This window comes from Athene cunicularia, assembly GCF_003259725.1.
Source record: "Athene cunicularia isolate RWA chromosome 6 unlocalized genomic scaffold, athCun1 chr6_part1, whole genome shotgun sequence".
Classification (NCBI taxonomy): Eukaryota; Metazoa; Chordata; class Aves; order Strigiformes; family Strigidae; genus Athene; species Athene cunicularia.
Window position 1 is genome coordinate 10,740,696 of NW_020799105.1, and position 21,798 is coordinate 10,762,493.

The following is a 21,798-nucleotide window of genomic DNA, read 5'->3' on the forward strand; positions in this document are numbered from 1 at the left end:
CGGGAGCCTGAGCTGGCCAGGGTACTGACCCGGCACGGCCCGGCCCGCTCGGGCACGGCCCCGGGCTGCCGCCTTCGGAAACCATTTGGCATCCTCTGGGGCTCCCACATCTGGAGTTCCTCTTTCGCACTTCTGGCGAGAGCTGCTGGGGTTCGCGTTTTGCTGGGCGGTTTGTGTCTGTTTTTTTAAAATCGTCGTTCGGGAAGGTAGTGAGTGTCACAGAATAGAGTCAGAGAATGGTTTGGGTTGGAAGGGACCTTAAAGATCACCTCATTCCAGCCCCCTGCCCTGGGCAGGGACACCTCCCACTAGCCCAGGTTGCTCCAAGCCCCGTCCAACCTGGCCTTGAACACTGCCAGGGAGGGGGCAGCCACAGCCCCTCTGGGCAACCTGTGCCAGTGTCTCACCAGCCTCACAGTGAAGAATGTCTTCTTTATGTCTAGTTTAAATCTTCCCCCTTTCAGTTTAAAACTGCTGTGCTTCATCCTATCCCTACACTCTCTGATAAAGAGTCCCTCCCCATCTTTCCCGTAGCCCCTTTTAAGTACTGGAAGGCCGCTATAAGGTCTCTGTGGAGCCTTCTCTTCTCCAGGCTGAATAACCCCAACTCTCTCAGCCTGCCCTCATAAGGGAAGTGCTCCAGCCCTTGATCATCTTTGTGGCCTCCTCTGGACTCCCTCCAACAGGTTTGTGTCCTCCTTATGTTGAGTGCCCCAGAGCTGGACACAGCACTGCAGGTGGGGTTTCCCAAGAGCGAAGTAGAAGGAATCACCTCCCTTGACCCGCTGGCCACACTTCTCTTGACACAGCCCAGGACATGGTTGGCTTTCTGGGCTGCAAGTGCACATTGTTGCTGGCTCATAGTCAGTTTTCATCCACCAATATCCCCAAGTCCTTCTCTGCAGGGCTGCTCTCAACCCACTCAGCCTGTATTTGTGCTTCTCCTGGAGCTCCTGCTCAGGGGCTGCCTTGTCCAGCACCTCCTGGGGTACCCTCCTCCTTGCTCTCTTTGCATCTTTCTTTTTTCTATCTCATTCTTTAAGATTTCAGGGCTGCTTGTCCTAAGTTGCACTTGCTGAGATTTCCCCTGAGCCTCCAGAAGCTGTGGTTTGCTACCCCTCTTCCCTCAGTGCTGATGGTTCAGAAGATTGGCACAGAGGCCACTCCTCTACACTGAGTACAGCTGGCGAGGTCTGGATTACCGGACACTGAGTAGTTTGGAGAGCTCCGTATCCCAGGTATCTGCCCACTGTTTAAGATGGAGCTATAATGAATGTGAGGTCCACCTCCATTTTTAGGTCTTGGACAAGTTTCTTGTGTCCTTCATCAATCTGAGAAGCCAGGACCTTGCATGTCTTGCCTCTGCTTCCTGAATGTCTGCAGTGGCAGTTCTGAGAATCCCATGGAGATGACTGCCAGAGAGTGCACTCACTATCTGTGCTCTCACACCTTCTCCCAGATTCTCCCAGGGATTTCTTTGAATGTGACTTGACTTCCTTGTGCTAATCCCTGCCACAGCAGCTCCCTCACCTAAACACAGGACTCCAAATGCTGCCTTCCTTTTGTCCCCAGATCCTGTTGACAGTGCCCACAAGGCCATCCCTTGCCCAGCCTTGTGTTTGCTGTGACCTGTGGTCCCTGAAGATGGAGGTAGGAGTGTCTCACAGGACCTGCTGCCATGTCGCCTTGTACTCTTCAAGATGCTGTCCTGGACCCTGACTGGGAGGGGAGGGACCTTGGTCCACATTAGTCAGTGGTTCCTCCGCATGGCTCCATGCTGGCCCTGGTTTGGGTTTTAGGAGCCCTCCATCTCTTTTAGGAAACAAACTTGTTTTGACCCAGACTTAACTCCCTTGTACCAGTTTGAAGAGAATTTGAGACAGTGTATTGACCACCTAGTTTCAAACCTCTCTGCCTCTCAGTTTTCTCCTCCTTCAGGCCCTCCTTGATGTGTTTTGCTCCATTTTGCCTTGGGGGGTGGGGGTTGTATAACTGTTGCATTCAGTTCTGTAGAAAAGGAAATCAATCATCCAGAAAGGTGAATGACTACTCATGAGCTCCAGGTGCCACTAGTAGCTGTAGTAATAGACTTTCTGGTGTGGGAGAGTGATAAGGTTGTGTTTCTCAGTCTTCAGTTCTCCACATATCTTGCACAACAGAGGATTGTGTCATTCATTAGTTGGACAGAGCCTGGGTAGACCCAAATCTTACTCAGTGTCTACCTAAGAGGTTGTCCCTAACTACAGACAACAGGTGCTTTAATGACCTGTCTGTTCTGAGCAGTCTCTTTTAGGCAGGCTTTAGAGAAGCCGTGTTAATCACAAACTATGCAGTAAAGAGACAGACAGAGCACAGCCTGGGCAAGACAACTGTAGTGACTTGAGGATGAGACTCAGAGACAGGAAGATAGTGTGGCTTCCAGTCCTCCACCCACCTTTGGAGGGGGTTCCCTGCCAGCCCAAGACATAGCAGAGCTTTGAACCCAAGTTTGTTGAACCTGAGATTTGACACCTTGAAAGACAGGAGCATTGGAAACATCTTTTGTGTTCCTTGATGTGTGTAACAATAATGGAGCTGGAGAGTGTATGTGGAGCAAGATGTGACTCTTCTGACAATAAGCTCATTCAGCAACTTCTAGTTACATGGGAATTGAACCAATCTGCAGAGAGTATGTGGAGCAGGACATGACTCTCTTCTGACAATAAGCTCCTTCAGAAACTTCTAGCTAGATAGGGATTAAACCAAGTAAAGTGCAGCCTCGTGATGCAAAGGATGACCTCATGCAATGTGGTGGAAGAACTCCAACTTCCATCCATCCTTATCAGTGCTGGCTGCCTAAGGTTTTGTAAGAATTAGACACAGCATATGGTGCCTCTGGACCTGAGCATGTTGCAGAGTTTATTAAACTCAGAAAGGGACCTTACAAGGACTAGTTTGCACCACTCCCCTCCTGTTTAGACTGGACATATTTTACTTGATTCTTGTTCTGCCCTGCTGCCCCCATCTTTCCATTTCCCCAGCAGGTGAGTAGTTCTAGAAGAAGGACTATCATATTCTTATTTCACAATATGATTTATAAAATGCTCATATGAAGAGAAAACAATTGTTAAAGAGTCCTCCTGAATTGAATGTCAGGAGTTAGAATGGTACAGAGACCTGTTCAAAGAGTCATAAGCCATGCTGACCTAACTCTAACTGTGATAGCTGCAGTGAGGATAAACAAAGTGAGAACAAGCCTTCTTCATCACCTCTTGACAGGCAAGGGTAAATGGAAGCCAGGGGTCACCAGAATGGGATTTAGTCTTTTCTCATTATTTAGTGTCAAACAGACTGGTAATAGTGTTGTAATATAAAGGTTGGGAGACTTTTGCACTTTCCTGCAAGGGAGGGGTCACCATTGTAGGCTATCAGCTGCTAGGCAGGTGAAGGATGGAAGGGGCAGTAGGTTGTGTGAGCATATTGAAGTCAATGACTTGAATTTTCTGTGGGAGAAAAGGATACTTGAGCAGAGAGGGTTCATTGGATAGGTGGTTGCTTGTGCTGAGGGATGGTTGTGTGGCTGTCATGTTGGCTGGTGCTGATCCAAGCATCTGGTGAAAATGAAAGCTGAGGTTTGGCCATCTCCCTTTTTTCTTTCCCTTTTGCTGTAGACATTGTTCGCAGTGACATTGCCCTGGATAAGCAGAAAGGCTGTAAGATCGCCCAGCATCCTGACATAATGTTGGAGCTACAGAGGGAAAAGGCAGCTCAGATGCACTTGGTTTTGTTAAAGGAGCAGTTTTCAAACACATACAGCAACCTCACATTAACAGGTAAGGCTGCAAGACCAGCTCTGGAACCAGGAGCTGGGGCTAGTTCTTGCTAACTCACAGATGTGTTAAAACCCTTGGATGCTTCACCTCTGTATGAATCAGCATCTCTCTGGCTGCCTCTGTTTCCTACCAAGGTTACTGGGTGCTGGGAGGGAAAGGATCTGCAGGAACTGGTGGTGGACTCATAAGGCCTCTGCAGCTGGCACCTACACAGACACTCCAGATTTGGTGCCCCTGGACAGAACGTTTTCTACAGTCTGACCTAAGCAAAATACCACGGCACGTGAAGTGCTAGAGAAATCTCCCTGCTAACAGTTCACGTCGATGGGGCTGCAGCAATTACTAAATTTGGAGTCCTTTAAGCTGCAGCTGACTTTTTTTTTCTTTCCAGAGCATGCACTTTGTGTGAACCCAGTAAATATTAAAGAGCAAATATAAAGGGATAATGGCCCAGACAGAGATGAGAGGATACTCTTTTTCTGGCAACTGTTTGTATTATCCAGGGAGCAGAATCTCAAAGGGTGGAGGAGACTGCCACATTTTGGATACACATTTCGTGGTGCTTGTAAAGGACTGAAGTCTTCAGGCAGTGAGCAGGCAGAAGGATGGGATCCCAGCAGCCAGCAGTGTCCTTTCATAGCTGTTCTCCTTATCACTACAGCTGGATGAGCCACAGACTATGGCAAGGAGGAAGAGACTAATAAATCAAACAAGATCTCTTTCTCCTCTTGCTGGGTCCCTTTCCTGTGAAAGACAGGGAGGCATCTGATTTTTATGAGAGGGAGGGCCCTGTGCTCTGGCTGGGGAGGAGATGGCAAGCCCCATGGTGGCCCTCCCCTGCTGCTGGCCTGGGAGAGGCAAGTGGGTCCTGTGCAACTTCCCCCGCCTCTGCTGCTGTCTCTAATTCAATGTCCATTCTCTGCCTAGAAGCTAGCATGGGTCTGTGTGCTTGCCAGTGCAGCAGTGAGTTCTGGCTCTCCTGGGGACACTGGTTGTGCTGGACCCCTCCGGGACCCCAGAGGTGGGATGGAGATACCAGGGCTGGCAGAGGGCTCAGCCCAGAGGGCCAGTGGGCATCAGGGCCATGAGTGTGGCTGAATCACATCATTCCTGAAAGACCAGCATTTAAATGGGAGAGCCGTTTCTCATTCTCTGTAACGTAATCCACTTGGCTGTTTATTCCCAGTACAACTGCTGGAATCAACATTGTCAGCTTTTCCCCTGACAACTTGCTTACTTTCCACTAAACAAACTTCCCTTGAGAAGAGAAGCTGCTCTCCCCTATCCTCCTTCCCTCACTGCTTCAAAAGCTCTCCAGCATTGCTCACATTTTTTACAGAACCTGCAGAGCAGAGGTGCTACCTGGTTATCAGCTCAGCTCTTAGCCTTTTCAAGTGTGTTTACAGGATAGTTCAGAAGGTTTTAGCTGTAACTCTCCAGGGGGAAAGAGCAATTTCACTGGAATATTACCCAAAGAACTATTTTAATGTCCTTTAACTCCCTTTGAATGTGAGCAGAGCAACTTCATAATTGTTATGAAGTTTAATCTTTTATTTCGTAGACATAGTCTGAGAACATGGACTCTAGACAGCTAAGCATAATATTTAACTGGAACTCTACTAACTTGTGTAAATATTTCCCTTCTCCGTGATGGATCTGGTGTTTGGGGTGGGCAGAGGGGGTTGTACATCTCTTGCAGAAGGGCATTCCTTACCTTCAAAATTCAATCAGCCAGAGTTTGCTTGAGGACTTCTTTTTGTTAGGCACCATGATTTTATACAGTGCTGCAGGGAGTCCCCAGGTCGTGAGGGGAGGTGCAGGAGCAAGGATCCAGACCTGGTTTAGGGAGGGACTGAGTTTGCAGGGGAACAGGTTTTCCTCCTGGAGGTCTGTATCCAGGAGTCACTTGGCCTCATGCAGTGCATGTACTGTGGATGACACTAGTGTCTGACCTAGACTGGATTCAACCCCACACCTCTGTGTAAGAGGGGCTCCTACTACTTCTAGTTCCTGCAGCATTTTAATTGTACCAAAGAAATGGAAATGGAGTGTCTTGCCCAAAGTCATGTAAGAATAAAGGTGCTTTTCAATGGGAGAGCTGTACTAGGAAAGCTTAGAAGTAGGAATACCATTGTGAGGCATCTTTATTCCTGTGCTACTACAACTACAACTGTAGTGATTTGTATTAAAAAGTCTCCTTCTCTTCTGCCTCCTCCCAGATGACATAGTTATATGAACGACTTGAAAGACTATAGATCAGGCCTCCCACACTGCCTGCAAGTGTGGGCAAGTGATACTGCCATCAAACTTCCATGCAGTATCCTCGTGGCTTTAAGAATGAAAGCTTTTAGAGTGCAGGGGGTGTGATTCTGCAGTCCCTGTGGCATCAGTGTAAACTGGGGGCTTTTTCAAGTCTGTTTGCCACTTGCACATGGTTCTCAGTGTGCTCCTTATTTCAGTGATCCGACAGGGTCGGGGTTTTGCACTGGGATTTAAGCTGCTCCCAGCAGCAGGTACCTCCAAGGTAAGAGGTACCTTCTCTTAAAATGAAATGTGTTTTTTTTGTGCTAAGACACCACTGAGACTGAGTGAAACTAGGCAGTCTTTCTGGCTTTCGTTCCTCCAAGAACACATGTTAGACTCTGTCTTAGGCCACTTGAGTTTCTCTAGGCAAGTCTGAGCTTTCCTCAGCTCCTGTCTGCAGTCTTTCTCTTGCATCTTGCATTTGTTTTCGGTACGTGATCTTTCTAGGCTTACCAAGCCTGCCTCCCTGAGATGAGTGATAGTCTTTGATCTGTGACAGTGCTACTTAAATGCTGTATAACATTTTGAGGCTTATATTAATCCTTGCTGCTTCCCTCTTGGTGCTCAGCAATAGGTGTCTTATTTCACAGATCAGCGTCTCTAATGCTCTCAGGTGAGCCTGTGGTAGAGCAGGGGAGAGTGCACAGCATCGCCTGTTCTCCTCTGGGAACCAGCTCGTTCACTTCAGCCTGCAGTAGGATAGGGAGGAGGAATCTTTGCTTAGAAACATTACCCAGTTGAGTTAGGTGGAGCAAGTGGTGATTCTTTTATGGCTTGTATCAACTGGAGTAGAAATTGCAATCATCACAGCAGGCTCCCCTCATTTTCAGCCCTCAGGAGAAATGTCCAGGTGACACTAAGGTGATTTTGGAGCCTTGGAGCTGAGGGGTGAATGCATAGTGTTGGGCTGGCAGCAGGGGAGGTGTGAGGAACTGCCTGGGGCAGTGGAGACACAATGTGCATGCAGGTTTTAGGGAGTGAGCGAGTGGGGAGTGGGGCAGCAGCAGGCAGAGATTTGATAGATTAAATCTGAATCCCCCCATCTGCGGTGCCAGTTTGGGGTGGGTTCTTGTACTGCATTTGTGCTTTAAGAGACTGGATATCCACAGGTTTCTGCACTGTTATTAAGTAAAACCTGTTAAGCCCAGTGGAAGAGGGAGTTGCTCAGGTCAATAGAAATATGTGAAAAACTGCCCCCTCCTGTATTTACATAAAGTTTTAAGTGTAACTGAGCTTCCCAAGATAAAAGTATGAACATAAATTCCCCTCTAGGAGTTCCCATCCTGAGGACACAGAACAGTGCCCCACTTACCCTGAACAGTGGAGAAATGTCTCTTCTTTCTCCTCTACTTTCTGCCTGAAGCTACAATGCAGATTACTTCACTGCATCAAGAGACTGGTGATGACAGCTCTCCAGCCTGTTCTACCACACCACATCTGTACTGAAAAGCCAGTGAGGTATCTGTAGGGTGTGTGGTGGGAGCCCTCCATCATGTGACACAGCTGCCAAAAGCAGTGGTTAAAGGAAGATACCCTCCCCACAGGGTACATAATGATTCCAGTTGGCCCTCTGTGGCCCCACCCTGCTGAGGGTGTTAATAGAGGGTCTCTTCCAGCTGCCCTGAGAGAGACTTGAGGGAATTAAAATCAGGTTGGAGCTGCTATGAACAGAGCTGAGAGTTGCTGAAGAGTGCATCTCATTGTGTCCAACATTGCAATCATGCGTTTTATAGTGGCATCCCATTACCTCTATTAAGGTCATTAGATAACTTAAACTCTGCCATAACAGTAGTTGTGAGCTCTGTGTGAGGCTTTCCTTGGAAAAGTGTATTCTGGTGATATTAACAGCCAGGCAGTAGACCATTTTCATCCAGGGTAAGTGGCACAGGTGTGTGAGGTGATAGTGATGATGGATGGTGCATGCCAGGTTTTCCCAAGTGGGGATGCATAATGGCAGGGTGAGTGGAGCAAGGTAGAGCTTAGCATGTGTGTGGCTACTGCAGAGCAACCATGCATGGGGTGGTACAGGGCAGGGATGAGAGCAGTGTGTCTGCCTGAAGAGCTTGCAAGTAGGAAGCTGCCCCACAGAAAAAAGTTTTTCTCTTCTCCCCTGCAGACATCAAGAGTCACAGTTGTGCTTGTTCCTTGGTGGGGAATCACATGGCTCAGGTTGAGCACCTGTGACATTTGTGTTTCCTGCACTTATGAACCTCCCCTGGTGATTTTGTGATTTCTGCTGAATGCTGTGACTCTGGGAGACGGTGTTCTGGAGCAGGACATATCTGCAGGGCCTGGGCCCCATCCCATGGTGTGCTAGGCCTGGAGGGGACCGTGGCTCAGAAGCTGCACTTGCAAGGGGGTGTATGCAGAGAGTAGGGCACAGGGCAGAGTGTGTTCTTGGTGCATGTGCTGCTGGGCATTAAGGCTGCTCTACTTGGTTTTGCTGGAGTTTTCCCTAGATATATGGTTTTATCCTGAGTTACAGCTAACTCAATGGGGCTGGAGGTGGGACCTGGGAGGGTTGCTGCAGAGGTGAGTGCAGCATCCATGCCTTTTTGGCAGCTTGTTTGGGATCAGCAGCCTAAACATCCTGTGGTCTGCACAGCAGTGATACGTGTTATAGTTGGTTTACTGGGTGCTGCGCTGGGGTGGTCTGCACTGTGCTTGCCCTCCAGATTTCCTTCAAGGACAGTGATCTCTGGGGCTGTGTAACAGACCTGTGAGTGGCTTTCGGATTAGGCTGTTTGCCCTTCTGTCTATTGCAGCCCCTTACGTTATACACGTTATCCACAGCATTGCACAAAAGAGATCTGAAAAGGACCTCAAGAGGGCATCTTCTAGCCTTTTCCATGACAAATCAGCTGTACCTGGTCTCTGCTTGGGGAAAGGTGTATAAGGAGAGGCAATATCTTTTATGTGATCAGCTGATACAGTTGGAAAACCAGACAAACTTCTGGGGGGCTCAAACCCTTTGATGGGGCTAAAGAAGAAAAAGCAACATTCAAATCTAAATATATGATGGAAATAATTTTCATGAGTTTTGTCTCCTTGATTATCACAACAGGGGTACTGGTGAAGTCATGTCAGCAAGGGGGGGAACACAGTAATGTCATCAGCTCATATGGGAAAGCGAGAAGGAGACAGAATTGCTGTGAAACACTTGGGGGTTTACTGGGAGGAAGGGACCAGAAAAATTGTAATACGTCATTAAAACCATATCTGTGCCGAGCCCGTAGTTAATAACCAGCAGAGCTGCTGGGTCAGTGCTCAGGTGTTTAGGTAGGATGTGTTTAGGTTTTCAATAATGAGCATTCTGAGGATGGTTTGCAGGTGTCTTCTGAGGCCTCAGAATAAGAACTGAGGGGACTGTGCTGGGAAAAAAAAATCCAACGTGGAAAACAATCTCTTGTAACTATTTTTGTGCCATTATCAGTTGTTTATATGAGCTCATTCTGAAGCAAACTGGCTGTTTTCACTACGCAGCCTTCTGAGGACGTTTGGTGCGTAGCTGCAATATATCGTGTTCCTGGGCATGTCTGTGTAAAGCCAGCAGGTTGTCAGGGCTTGGCAGCCAGGCACCGGCATTGCCCAGGTTATGGGATCATCACTGTTAACTGAATCAAATGGTGTGGCTTTATCCTTGTTCTTAAACCTCCGGTGATGGGAGTGATGCACTCTCTCTCAGCAGTCGGCTCTAGGGTGTAATTATCTATATCATTACGGAGTTGGTGTTTTTAAAATCTCTTGCTTCAATTTAAGCCCATTACGACACGTCCTCTCCCTGTGGACACGGAGAGCAGCTTACAGCGCTCCTTCCTCTTTGCAGAAATCTTTTACATATTTGAGGCTTGTTATCATGTTTCCCTGAAGGCTTTTGTTCTCTACACTGAACAACTGCCTTTCGTTTGCTCTTTCCTCATGGCCATGTTATTTTCAAGTTGAATGACACATGCATGGTCGATTCTGCCTCTTGAGGTCCCTTTCAGCCCTCCTCGAAATTTTTTATGGTTCTGTGTCTTGTTGGGGTCCCTGGGGCTGTCTCCACTTGGTCTGGGCTGTTTTTGAAGTATGTTGCTGTGAAATGAGCCCAGTATTGTAGCCCAGGTCTTTCTTGACTGAGAAGAGCAGCAGGGTTATTTCATGTACCTTGTGCATGACACTCCTGTCTGTACACCCCTGTATAATAATGGATTTTTTGGTACAATACTGATTGTTCATGCCTGCACTTTTGTGTACGATTTCCCAACCAGCTGTGCATTCCCCATATGGAATTTCATCTAGACTATTTTCCTAATATTCTAATTAAAATGATATACAAAACTGGAGGTAAAGCCTTGCAAAAGTAAAGGTATAGAACATATGTTGCCTCTCTCACATACGAGACCCTTTTACTCTGTCAAAGAGAAGGCAGGTTGCCTTCACATGGCAGGGCTATTGCTTCCAGCCCTTCCTTGCAGATGGATCGTTTGATGATTGGTTTCAAATTTTTTCCAGGAATTGAAGTTATGTTGACTGGCCTGCAATTTCCTTGATTTTTCAACCTGCTGAATATAGCCACTATATTTGCCCTTTTCCAGTCTTTTGAAACTTCGTTTATCTTCCAGAAATTCCCAGAGATAGTTGCTGACGTACCCCAGCCTGTTTGAAAACATCAGACTTAAGTAATCTTTCTCCTTATGCGCTACTATACCTTACACTTCTACTCTACTGCTTTTAATTATGTTAACTTTGTGGGTTTAGTTATCCTTTTTCATGAAGTCTGAACCAACAAAAGCATTAAACATTTCAGCTTTAACTCTGCAAGTTGTTGGCTGTTGTGAAATTGTGTCCCAACTTATACCTCTTTGCTTCCTGAGACAGCTGTGAGCCAAACCCCTGGGATCCCCCACCTCCCCTTACCCTAATTAGTAGTTTTACAACTCGTTGTGTGCTGACGGCATGTGTGTGTGTGAGAGAGGTCATGAAGGTGAATCACTTTTTCAGGTGACGCTCTCTAGTCTGTTAGGCAACACTTTGGCTTTCTCATTATCTGATTTGGTTATTGCTTTTGTAACTGTGGGGAACGTAGCTTCTTACGATGTGTTCAGTATTTATTAAATTCAATTTATCATCCAATTTAACTAGCCTCACAAGAGAAGATATTTTATAAATTGTACATCTTAAAATTAGCAATTATACGTACATTAGAATATGTAATGTCATTACCAGAACCAGCCAGTTCTGGGTGCTGTGTAGAGAATAAAGAAAACACATAAACCTAACAGAAAACAGATTTCGGTGGGAGGGGGGAGGGCTGACATGCACTAACAGCTTTAGAAGGGCCTGTGGTGTGTTCAGTGGCATAAACCAATCTATTAACCTTTTCTCCCTGCTCGGGAGGTGATGAACTCTTTGGTCTGCCTCTTCCCGCTGATGTAGTTATCAAATGTCTCCTCGGTACTGCTGGTGATCCCTGCTGTGAGCTGTTTCTGTTGAACACTTGTCTCTTTTGCTCTGTCCCTCTCTCCTAGTGCCGTTCCTTTGTGCTCATCTGCATCAGCCTGATGGGGTTTCCATTTCTCCTTCCTGTGCTGCAAGCCATGGAGGAGTCTGTGATTTACCCTTATTGTACCCCCACACTAAGATAATTTGCATTTGTTCCCTTATCTTGCTGTGTGTTTACAAAACGCCATCTTTATTGAACTCCCTATTCATTCTGCACAAAATCTCACTTGCCAACCCTCTGAGACTGCTGAAGCGTCCCTCCTTACAAAGCACTGGTTTAATTCTGCCTCTATTTTACCTTCTATTCCTAACCAGTACAAAGACTAGTTTTGGGCTCCCTCACCCATGGTGCTTTCCACCTTTGTGTTTTTTTCCATCTTTCCTCTGTTGATGAGAATCAAACCTCGAGGAGCCTCCTTCCTAGTTTTGTTCCTGTCTCTTCTTTCACCTTTTTTTTTTTTTCTTGGTGCATTCCGGGAACTTGATGCAAGGCTGTGTCTGATGTCTTCCTTTCCCAGCAAATGTGTGGGCAGTTAAAGGTCCCTAATTACCAGTGGGTTCTGTGTTTCAGATGCTCCCAATAAGCCTGTGCTTCTGATCTCCGTGATTTTGTAGCCTAAAGCAGACCTCCAGTGTGCTAGTGTCTGGGCTCCTTCCACTCTTACGTTACACAGAGATTTTTATACCTGCACTTTGTATTACTGAATTTCACCCCCTGCTTTTATGCTGGGCCCCAAGATCATCCAGACCTTCTTGTGTGACATTTCTCATCCTCTGCTGTTCTGATGATAACTTTCCTCTTTGTCAGCATCGTGCTTAACTCTGATATTCAAACCCTGGGACTTTCTTTTCCTCTCACCATCAGGTTAGAAACCCTCTCTCCCCCTATGCTGATGTAATGCCTACGAGCAACATTCAAATATTGTGGGTTTTCCTTTCATAAGCTGAACAGATTTGGCTCCTTAAGCTTTGCTTTGACAGAGTCGCTTCATAGCTCCTCCTTTGTCCTGTAGCCATGCAGGATAGACTTTTCCATTCTGGAGATACGAGCTCTATATTGTTTTCCCATAGGTGTATTATATTGCGCTTGGCTGAATTAAAGCATGCTTGGTTGTATGGTGGCCATTTAGCTGTACAAATTGGATCACAGGGCAAACAGGGGCTGTTTTGTTCGTTATTTACTAACCTATATTTGTGCTATCTGCAAGCTGCCTCTAAGGATCTTATATTTATCTTAAATGATTGGTAAAAAACCTACATCCTGTGGGATGGGAAGCAGGCAATGAATATGTTTTTGTCTCATCAGCCACTTCCATCTATCTACTTACGCCAAATTATTTCTATTAAAGCAAGTTCTTAAATCAAGCTGTAACATCAGTTAGACAGGACTTGATTCTGTACAACATATGTTGGCTGGTAATTAGCTGAGACATGAATATAATGAATTATTGGTAGATTCTCATATTGGCTTTTAATTATTCTGTCTAGGTCTGCTGTCAGGCTGACTGGCTGTCGCTTCCTAGGTCAGCTACTCCTGCCTAAGTGCCGGCATGGGGCTAGGGCTCTCCTACCCTTCTAGAATTACTTGGCATTCCAAGATTTATTAAAAATTAGCATCAATGGGTCAGAGATCTCCTTAGTGCACTTGGAGGTGCAAATTATCCAGGGTGGGTGATTTAACAGTGTTTATCTAAAGCAGATGTTATCTAATATGTCTCTTGGTCATTAGTAAACTGTGAAGTATATCATAGTCTTACGATGAATCCATCATCTTATCTTTTTCCCAAATAGAAAGGGCATATATTTATATTTTTGTAGTTATACTGGTAATGTTACTGTGTGCACAAAATAATGGATCTATGACTCTGTTCACGTTTCCCTTCTTTCTTGTATAAATTCCCACTATTACCTTGGCAAGGCATGAATTTTTCCATCGTGTTTTTTTAAATGCTTTAATAATTTTCTACACTTTGTAATTTGCAGTTGGTTGCTATTTCTTTAGCTTTACAATCATGGCTTATATTGTTTTCTATTATTGCTGTCTATACCACTGCATAAGGATGGGTTTCTAGCCAAAATCCCCTTCCAGCCGGGTGGTGGAATATGCTGATTTTGGCCATCTAAAACCACCTAAAAACAAAGCAAAAAAACTCTTTAAAATATTTCTTTGGGGTTTTTTGTACAGTATTTTCTTCCCAGTGGTTTAATTGGATAATTCTTCTTAGCCTGGAGAAGTGGAAGCACTTTGTATGTCCCACTAGCTTTTCTCAAATGTAGGCTTTGAGAAGGCAGTTGCCGATGTGGACAGAACAGGGAATTCTGTGTTTGAGTTCTCCACGTTTTAAAAAAAATTCCTAGCAAATTGTGACACAGCAACAAATTTCACCGCAGTGTTAACCAGCTTCAGCACTTCAGCCACCATTCCTATGTATTTGCTCCTGGTGAAAAACAACAGAAATGGTTATTTTCGTGCTGCTGGGAAGCTTGCAGCTCAGGATCAGGGGTGTGTGTCTGTGGTGTGCAGGATACATCTCTGACAGACTCATGCTTTGTGGCTGGGATAACTCATGGAGAAAATGGAGAGGAGAGGGGAGAGGCGCAGTTGGTAAGCCTGGCTTGGCGGGGAGTGACAGAGATAATCTCTGCGGCCGGACCCTGGCTCCCGCCTGCCCCGCGCTGCTGCTCGGTGGGGGCACTGCCTGCTGGTGGGAACGCAGTTTGATTCCCAAGGTTTGTTCTCCGGTTGCTTGCTCTAGCCCCTTTTCCATCTGTCCGTTCATTTATTATTTACCACTTTCTCTTGCTATTTTCTTCGTTAGCTAGTTCCCAATGCTCTTGGCTCAGGAAGGGGATGTTTTACAGAGAACACAAGGTAGCAGCAAATGCTGTTGTACTGCTCCTCTGCCAGCCCTCCTTGTTGTGGGGACAGAAGTGTGTGGCATGCACAGTTAATTAAATTCTTTAACATTTTTCCAAGTTGAGAAAAGGGTCAAAATCCTGGAAGTAAGAAGTTCTCGGAGTCCCCCATGTGGTCCACACTGCTTTTGCAGAGGCTCATACTGGGGATGGGCACACTGGAGTGGGAGAGTAACCTAAGAGCCTGTGGATATTCATGCTTTGTGCAGCTAAGTGGTGTGGGGAAGAGTGAGGTTACAAGGTGTTCAAATGAAATTTTGCATCTCTTTACTTCATTAAGTTTTATATTGGGTTGCTGTGCCAAGAGACACAATCATTGACCTTCTTAAAGAAATTAAAAACTCCATTAATTTAAATACTTTTCCTGTTGAAAAGGTGGCAAAAGCAAAGGTTTTGTAGGAGAAACTGAAACCGGTTCAAATATAATTCTATTAACTAATTAGGGGAACCCTGGAAATAGGGCTGAGACTCGCAAGCCTCTTTTCTCTTTGCTGGGGTACTCCAAGAATCGGATCACCTGGGGAAAGCATGTTTAAGAAATACCAGATGGTCTCTGCGATGTTCCAGCTGTGGACAATCATTCCCAGCCAGGCAATCTGCCTTGCTGTTGAAGCTCTCTAAAACTGTGCTGCCCATTTGTCATGCTTCTCCAATTGCAGCGCTCTGGATAGCTTCTTTTTTCCCTGTCTGGCTCTTCCTTTCCAGTTTTTATCACCCACCCCCTCCATGAGCTAATGTAGTAACATCCCTTCATTGGCTATAAATCCATTGAAGAGCCATATATAAAATATTACTTTGTTAGGGAAGATTGGGAAACATCTGTTTTTTACCCGTAAGAGTCAGTCTCTACTTGTCTCGTATGACGATGTGACTATTTATATATTTGTAAAGTAAAAAGAAGGAGAGAAAGATGGGAATCCTAGAAACAATTTGAGTGGAGCCTCTAAATGGAGGAAACTGATTCAGCTCTGGGATTTGTTTGGAGCCTGATGCTTGTGGGGGGAAGGGGTAGGGGGGACACAGGCTAAGAAATTGCTTAGATGTTTGACAAAGTTACAGCTGTACCAACTGCAGAAGGTCCTTCTGTAAACCTTTTGATCTTGTATAACTGTTCCTAGGTACTCCCAGGGAAGCTGTGGGTCTAAACCATTATCTGTTATATAAAACAGGAACCTGGGATCAGTGACAGTCCTTAGATCAGCAGGAGACTATAACCCTAGGGGTATACATGCATAGCAGCAAAGTCTGTACCTACAGAGGCTTTGCGTTTAAGTGGGTATGCCAGGGTGTGATGTCTGAGCCTGCTGGTATGAACTGCCTCATACCCAACCTGCTCAGCAGTAGCTCCTTGCAGAGCTGTCTGCTTTTGCTCACACATATGGCACTTAACCTGTGTCTCCATTCCCTTGTGGGACAAGGGTGTTGGTTTCTGTGAGTGTGTTCATGGGCACGGCTGGCTCTGTGTACCCCAAGGTAGCAGTGGTGCCAGAGCAGGAGGCTGGAGGCATATCGTGCCTGCCATGTGGTATAACATGAGAGCCTGGGGAGATATAAGACCTGTGGAGGTGGTGTCAGAAGGCTGTCCCAGGGAGCCAAACAGGCTTGTGGCACTTAGTTCATGCTGCTGGTGTGAGCCGCAGGGTGAGATGCTCTGTCAGCTGTGCTGAGGTTGCAAGGAAACAGTCTGTGTGAGGAGGGTGCTTGGGAGTGAACAAGGGAAGATGCTGCTTGGGGTGAGCTGGGCAGGCAGGGACATTGCACCTCCAGAAGGCTGCCTGTGGTGCTGGGTACCTTGCATGCCAGACAGCTGCACTGCCAGTCTCTGAGCCCCTCAGCAGGTGAATATGAAAGAAGGAAAAGGAGATTTCTGTGCTTGCATGCAGGTGGTGTCAGAGTTTGCAAGGTGGCCCCATGTCACAGCTGTTTTCTGTGCCCTGCGAGGCTGGCATATATAAACAAAGTGCCAGAGCTGTTACTAGTGGATGCTGCTCCACACAGCTTTCCCCCTTTCCTAGCCAGGTTCAGTGCTCTCAGCCTGCCCCTTTGCTGTACAAACATGAGATCCTCCTCTCGGTTCTCCTCTCCTCAGGATTATGGGTTGCTGTGTTGGTTTGGATCCAACTTGCCCATCTGAGGTGGAGAATGCCCTGGAGGGGACCTCTTCCCTCCCTCTGCCACATCCTGCGTAGCCTCCATGATGGACGGCTCCCTGCTCTTCTCAGCCTGGCCCAAACCAAACTCTGTCTCCCCTGCTGAGCCTGCTCAAACCTCTGCAGGGCTGTGGCTGACAGCTGCATCTTCCCTCCGGCCTCGTAATGCGCTCACACAGCTCCCTCTCCTCTTCTCCCACAGACCAGGTGTTGTGCTGCCATCCCCTCCTGCCGTGCCAGAGCTCTCCTGTTCTGATGGTTATCTGCCCACACCGTAGCCTCATGGCCCTTCTGCTTGTCTTTTGCAGCTTTTCCTCTTTAAAGCTCCCTCTCATTCTCCCTCCTATGGTGATATGGCAGCCTCTCTTGCTAATCACACCTTAAATCCTCTTTTCTTCCCTCTGCCCAGTTCACTGCCCAGTTGGTGTTGAGCTGTGCTTAAGCCCCTCCAGGCATCAGTAAAAGGTCCCAAAACCCCACACAATGCCCACCTCCACCTGGTGCAGCTCCTCTGTAGTGCTGGTGACCAGTAAAAGGTTATTTTAAAATGCTAAGATATTAAATAGACCTTGCTGCTCTAACACCTGCTGTATCTTTGTCCTCTCTGTGTCAAAGCCTCCAGTTATCTTACATGGCATGTCAGGGGACCGGTGTAAAATCTGCTGCTTGGCTTTGGCAAGCTCCTGCAGCAGCAGGTCCTGTACACCTCTGAGCTTGGAAGTGGCATCTGATAGTTTTACAGGTGAACACACATTCATGTGTTTTGATACTGGGTATGAATTTGGACTTTACAGGATTAAAGAGTATAGACTAAATTTGAGGTGGAAGCAGATAATGAAAAAGGAGATGTTGAAGATAGCTGGATGGGCATGAGCTGCATGAGCAGAGCAGCAGCTGGGAGGACAGGCACAAGCAGAGCCCTCTAAATGTCAATGGGAAGCTCTGATGTTGGAAATTATATTGGTGCGGCAGTGTTGGGCGCCATGTCCTCTTGTCCATTTTAACAGAGGAAAGATGCTGTATAGTTGGAAAAGTTTCAGAAAAGAGCAATAAATGTGACCAAATCCTGGAAATATGGAGCTATCGACAAACTTTTAGTAAGAGCCATCTACTTAGGGAAAATCAAAAAAGAACTTGATTATAATATACAAGTACCAACAAGGGAAAGAAAAAGTTTGGAGCAAATAGCTTGAAATGTTATCAAAGAAAGGCACAAGGAAAAGCTATGATTTAAAGCCTAATGCGGGACAACCTTGGGCTAATAATGTGCAGGTTCATAATGCTGTGAATAAAAGTCAGAATGTTTCTACCTAGGTATGAGGTGGACTAACAGTCACTGTCAGCCTGGAAGCCAGACTCCTGCTGAAACTGTTTCAGACAGAAGTTACAGGTTTTGTGGAGTAATTACTAGGTTAGACCCTCTAACCTCTATCAAGCAGGAAGCAAAATTATATTAATGGTTCTTTTCATATTTATAATCGGAATAAATGTGTAACATGAGTATTGTGCCTCCTAGAGAATAGGTGATGGCAGGAATTAATTGCTTCTTGAAACCAAACTGAATTTGTTAGCCTTTGCTAGTAATTTGGTGAAATGGACCTTTCACTCTGCGGGAGCAAAGCTGAGCTCAGACTATAGGTTCCAGTTCTGTCTGGGTTAAGACAGAAGTTGAACTTAACCCTTGCCTAGGCCAGAATCTGTCTGGCCTTGGTGTGATGTGCGTTGGTACTGAAAGAAAGATCAAATTTAGGTCACGGTTTTTGGCTAGAGGTGACTGAATTTAGGAGAGCTTAGTTGTTTCTCCTTGCCGTAACCATCCCCAGGGAGGAGTTGATGCCCTGACTTAGGACAGTGGGACAGTCTTCGCTCCCTGACACCAAATGAAAGAAGATCCAGAGACCAACCAGCTGAAATGCAAGAGCTTCCCCAGGAGGCACCAATGTTTGCTACAGTAGTCTTTATTTTTCTGCTTTATTTTAAAGCTTGTTCACCCCCCCCCCCCCCCCATGCAACTCTGTGCAAAACCCCAAATTGGTGTGTTTCTGAGCACTTTGCTGTGGAAAGTCTGTGGTCTGAGTGACTGAATTGACTTTGGAGTTTTGAAGTTGAAATTCTGGGGTGTGGGAATACAAGCAAAAAGCTATTGAAGGAATCAATAGCTCCAAATAAACAGCTCCAAATCTAAAGTTCTACTTTTTGTCATTGTTGCTGCTCTTCTCTTCAAAAGAAGAGACAATTTTCCAATTCAGAAATTGGGATGGATTTGGGTAATGGGCTTTCTTTGGGAAGGGTTCATTCTTGGCGAAATTCAGCACAGACATGCATGATGAGAATTTGGGAAATGAGGAGTTAAGTCATGATGATGTAAATGATTGTTCCACATTTAAAATAATAGCACTCAGATAATTCTGGTGTTGGGGCTCCTGCTTTTATTGGCTGAGAGGTTGCCAAAACATATGTGTGTTGCTCTGAATTGGTAAATGATTCCTATTTATAGGACAGGTGTCTTCTGATGTCCCAAGTTCAGTCTGTTCTGTAATCCCAGATCCTGTTTCTGATCTACGTTTAATAATGTGTGACAGAAGAAGATAGGAAACTTGCAGACAAAATCAGGCTAGGAATGTTTTGAATTTAGCTCTGCCCAGCTCTGTCCACTTGTTATGCAGGGTATCTTTTCATAAGGGACTCGCCCTTTAAAAATTCAGTTTTGGATTCAGCTTTTCTTTCTGAAACACATTGTCTTTTGGCTCATTTACATGCAGCCTGAAGGCTGCTGAGTGTGCCAGCCTTCTTCCTTTGCACCGACTTAAGAGGAAAAATGCTTTCTTACATATATTATTTTTTTAATGCAGCTTCTCTAATGCAGGAACCACAGCGAGGCAGGGCTATAGGGAGGGAGGTGGTGGCAAGAGCAGAGTTGAGGTCTACATGACAGCAATCATGCAAATAAACCCTTCTTTACCACCAACATCGAAATTAAATTGTGGTTTACAGCTGTTGGTTTGGGCTACACATATATCTTGGAACAAAGGGTCGGATTAGTTGCAATTAGTTATACAACTGTCAAATGACTCTTTCACATTATCTTGCAAGCTGGTGGTGGAAATGCAGACAGACCTAGATACCATGATGCTGATGCTTCTGCTCTGGTCATTATACTGCATTTTGAAAATAATTATTAAAAAAAAAAAAGCCCCCTCACAGCTTGAAATGAATGTAGAACCAGCAGAGATGTGTGGTAATGGGAAACAAAAATATGACCAAGTTCCTCTGCTACAGAGGAGGAGGCCTTGGAGCTGGGGGCTCAAAAGAGGCACAGCCTCTTGGGAGGAGGGAGAGAAATGCAGGTTCATGGGCAGGGGAACCTCTTGAGATGCCTAATTGAAGGGAAGAGGTGCAGTTGCAATGACAGGGGTTGGGATGGAGGGAGGAAGGAGTGGAATTCCCTGCCGTGTCTGCTGCCCCATCACCCTTTGGCCACCGCAGAGCTAGGGTCTGTCATAGCATGTCTGGCCACAGTGTGGGATGGCAAAAGTGCCAAGAAGTCCCAGGCAAGCATGCTGCTGCAGGGTGGGTCAGCAGAGCGGTTTGCGAGGAGAGGCTTGCCGTCAGCTGAGAGCTGAGGATACCATCATGCCAGAAAAGGAACTGGGTCTGGGAGGAGGTGGAGGGGGCCATGAGAACTGGATGGGAGGTTTGGCTCTTTTTCAAGCAGTTCCTGAAGCCAGATTAGTTGTCTTCGCCAGCTGGTGCGAGATGTTAGGTTTGTGTTATTTCTGGCAGCCCCATGGGGACTGGGAGTAACTCCATGCCTCTTGTTTCTCTTTATGAGGACAGGATAGTCCAGAAGCAGCACAAGCTTTGCGTTCCTGTCCCCAAGAGATTCAAGTGCTGGTTTGCCCTTGGGTAGAAGGTGTGTGGAGAAGGACCCAGGCTCCATGCCTGTCTTTCACCTCTGATGCCAACAGCTGCTTCTGCTGGCTGCATGTCCTGGGCTAGTCTACTCTTCACGTGACCAACTGTCCAGGTTTCCCCAGATGTGTCCTCTTGTCTGTCACTGTTCAGACAGGTTTGAAGGATTCAGGAGTCTCCTAGCCTTGCACGCTGCCATGTGTGTACAGACTCTGACTGGACTGCCCTGTGTCTGGGAAGCCCAGATGTGTCCACAGATGCAGGAGTCCTGAAGGGCTGCCAAATGTCTGGAAATGTAGGATATGCCCACATGAATAGGAGCCTAGACCTTGCTGCTTGTCTGGAAATCACCGATACTTTTATGTGCAAGGGATTGGACACTCTTGAGGAGTTTTGGATGGGCCAACTGTACATGTGTTGTGCAATTACTTTTAGTGCACTTGAAGAAAACACAAGATCTCAAAGAGGAGTTGGTCTGTGTGTCCAAGCCTAATACGTCCCCAGAGGTTTAGGATCAGGTTAGCACATGTATAGACTTCTCTGTACGAGTGTGCATACTTTGGAGATCCCTGCCAGACTGTCCTCGTCCTTTACGTTCCCTTCCTAGATGGGGGTATCTTCCACCAAGATCAGTTGGAAGGCCCTCTGTGTTGTGGTCTTGCTTTGAGGCAAGACCTTGTATTTTTCCTGTGCCTAAAATTCCCTTTTCTGCCTGAGCTTTGTGCTTCCTTGCTGATCTTCTCCATCCCCTTTCTGCACAGGTCCCCCCAGGGATCTGTACCTTCCCATTCCTTTTTGCATCAGAGAAGAGCAGAGGATGTGGGACATGGTGACTAACACATGTCTGACGTGCTGCTTGCTTGCATTTGGGGTATGGGAGGACTGCAACTTTTGTGTAAGCTGCTGTGTTTGCACTGTGGCTTTTCTGGACCAGGATCCCAGATTTTTGTAACAGACTGGCGAAGGAAGGGGAAGAAGAGTTAATAGCATTATCTCCTAGATCCAGGCAAAATGCAAGCAAATTCACCATATTTTCTCTGTGGCACTTCTTCACTCCCGTTTATAGGGCCAGGGTATTTCGTCTTTGCTCTGGAAGCAAGCAAACCTGCTTTCTCATAGCTGCTGTTGTGTGTGAAGGGTGGTGGATGCCTCCCACCTTCCCAGAGCTGTTGGGTAACATGCCCTGAGTGTGGCCAGTGCAGAAGCCGCCTCATTCCCTG

The 21,798-nt window shown here is 46.4% G+C and overlaps 1 protein-coding gene across 2 annotated transcripts in view; it reads left to right on the plus strand.

Moving 5' to 3' along the window:
• HPSE2 (heparanase 2 (inactive)) overlaps window positions 1-21,798 on the plus strand; it is a 111,471-nt gene that overhangs the window by 6,816 nt on the left and 82,857 nt on the right. For both annotated transcript variants that reach the window (XM_026851345.1, XM_026851346.1), the window contains exon 2: window positions 3,651-3,812. In XM_026851345.1, coding sequence (XP_026707146.1) covers window positions 3,651-3,812 — 162 coding nt within the window. The remainder of the gene's footprint in view (window positions 1-3,650; window positions 3,813-21,798) is intronic.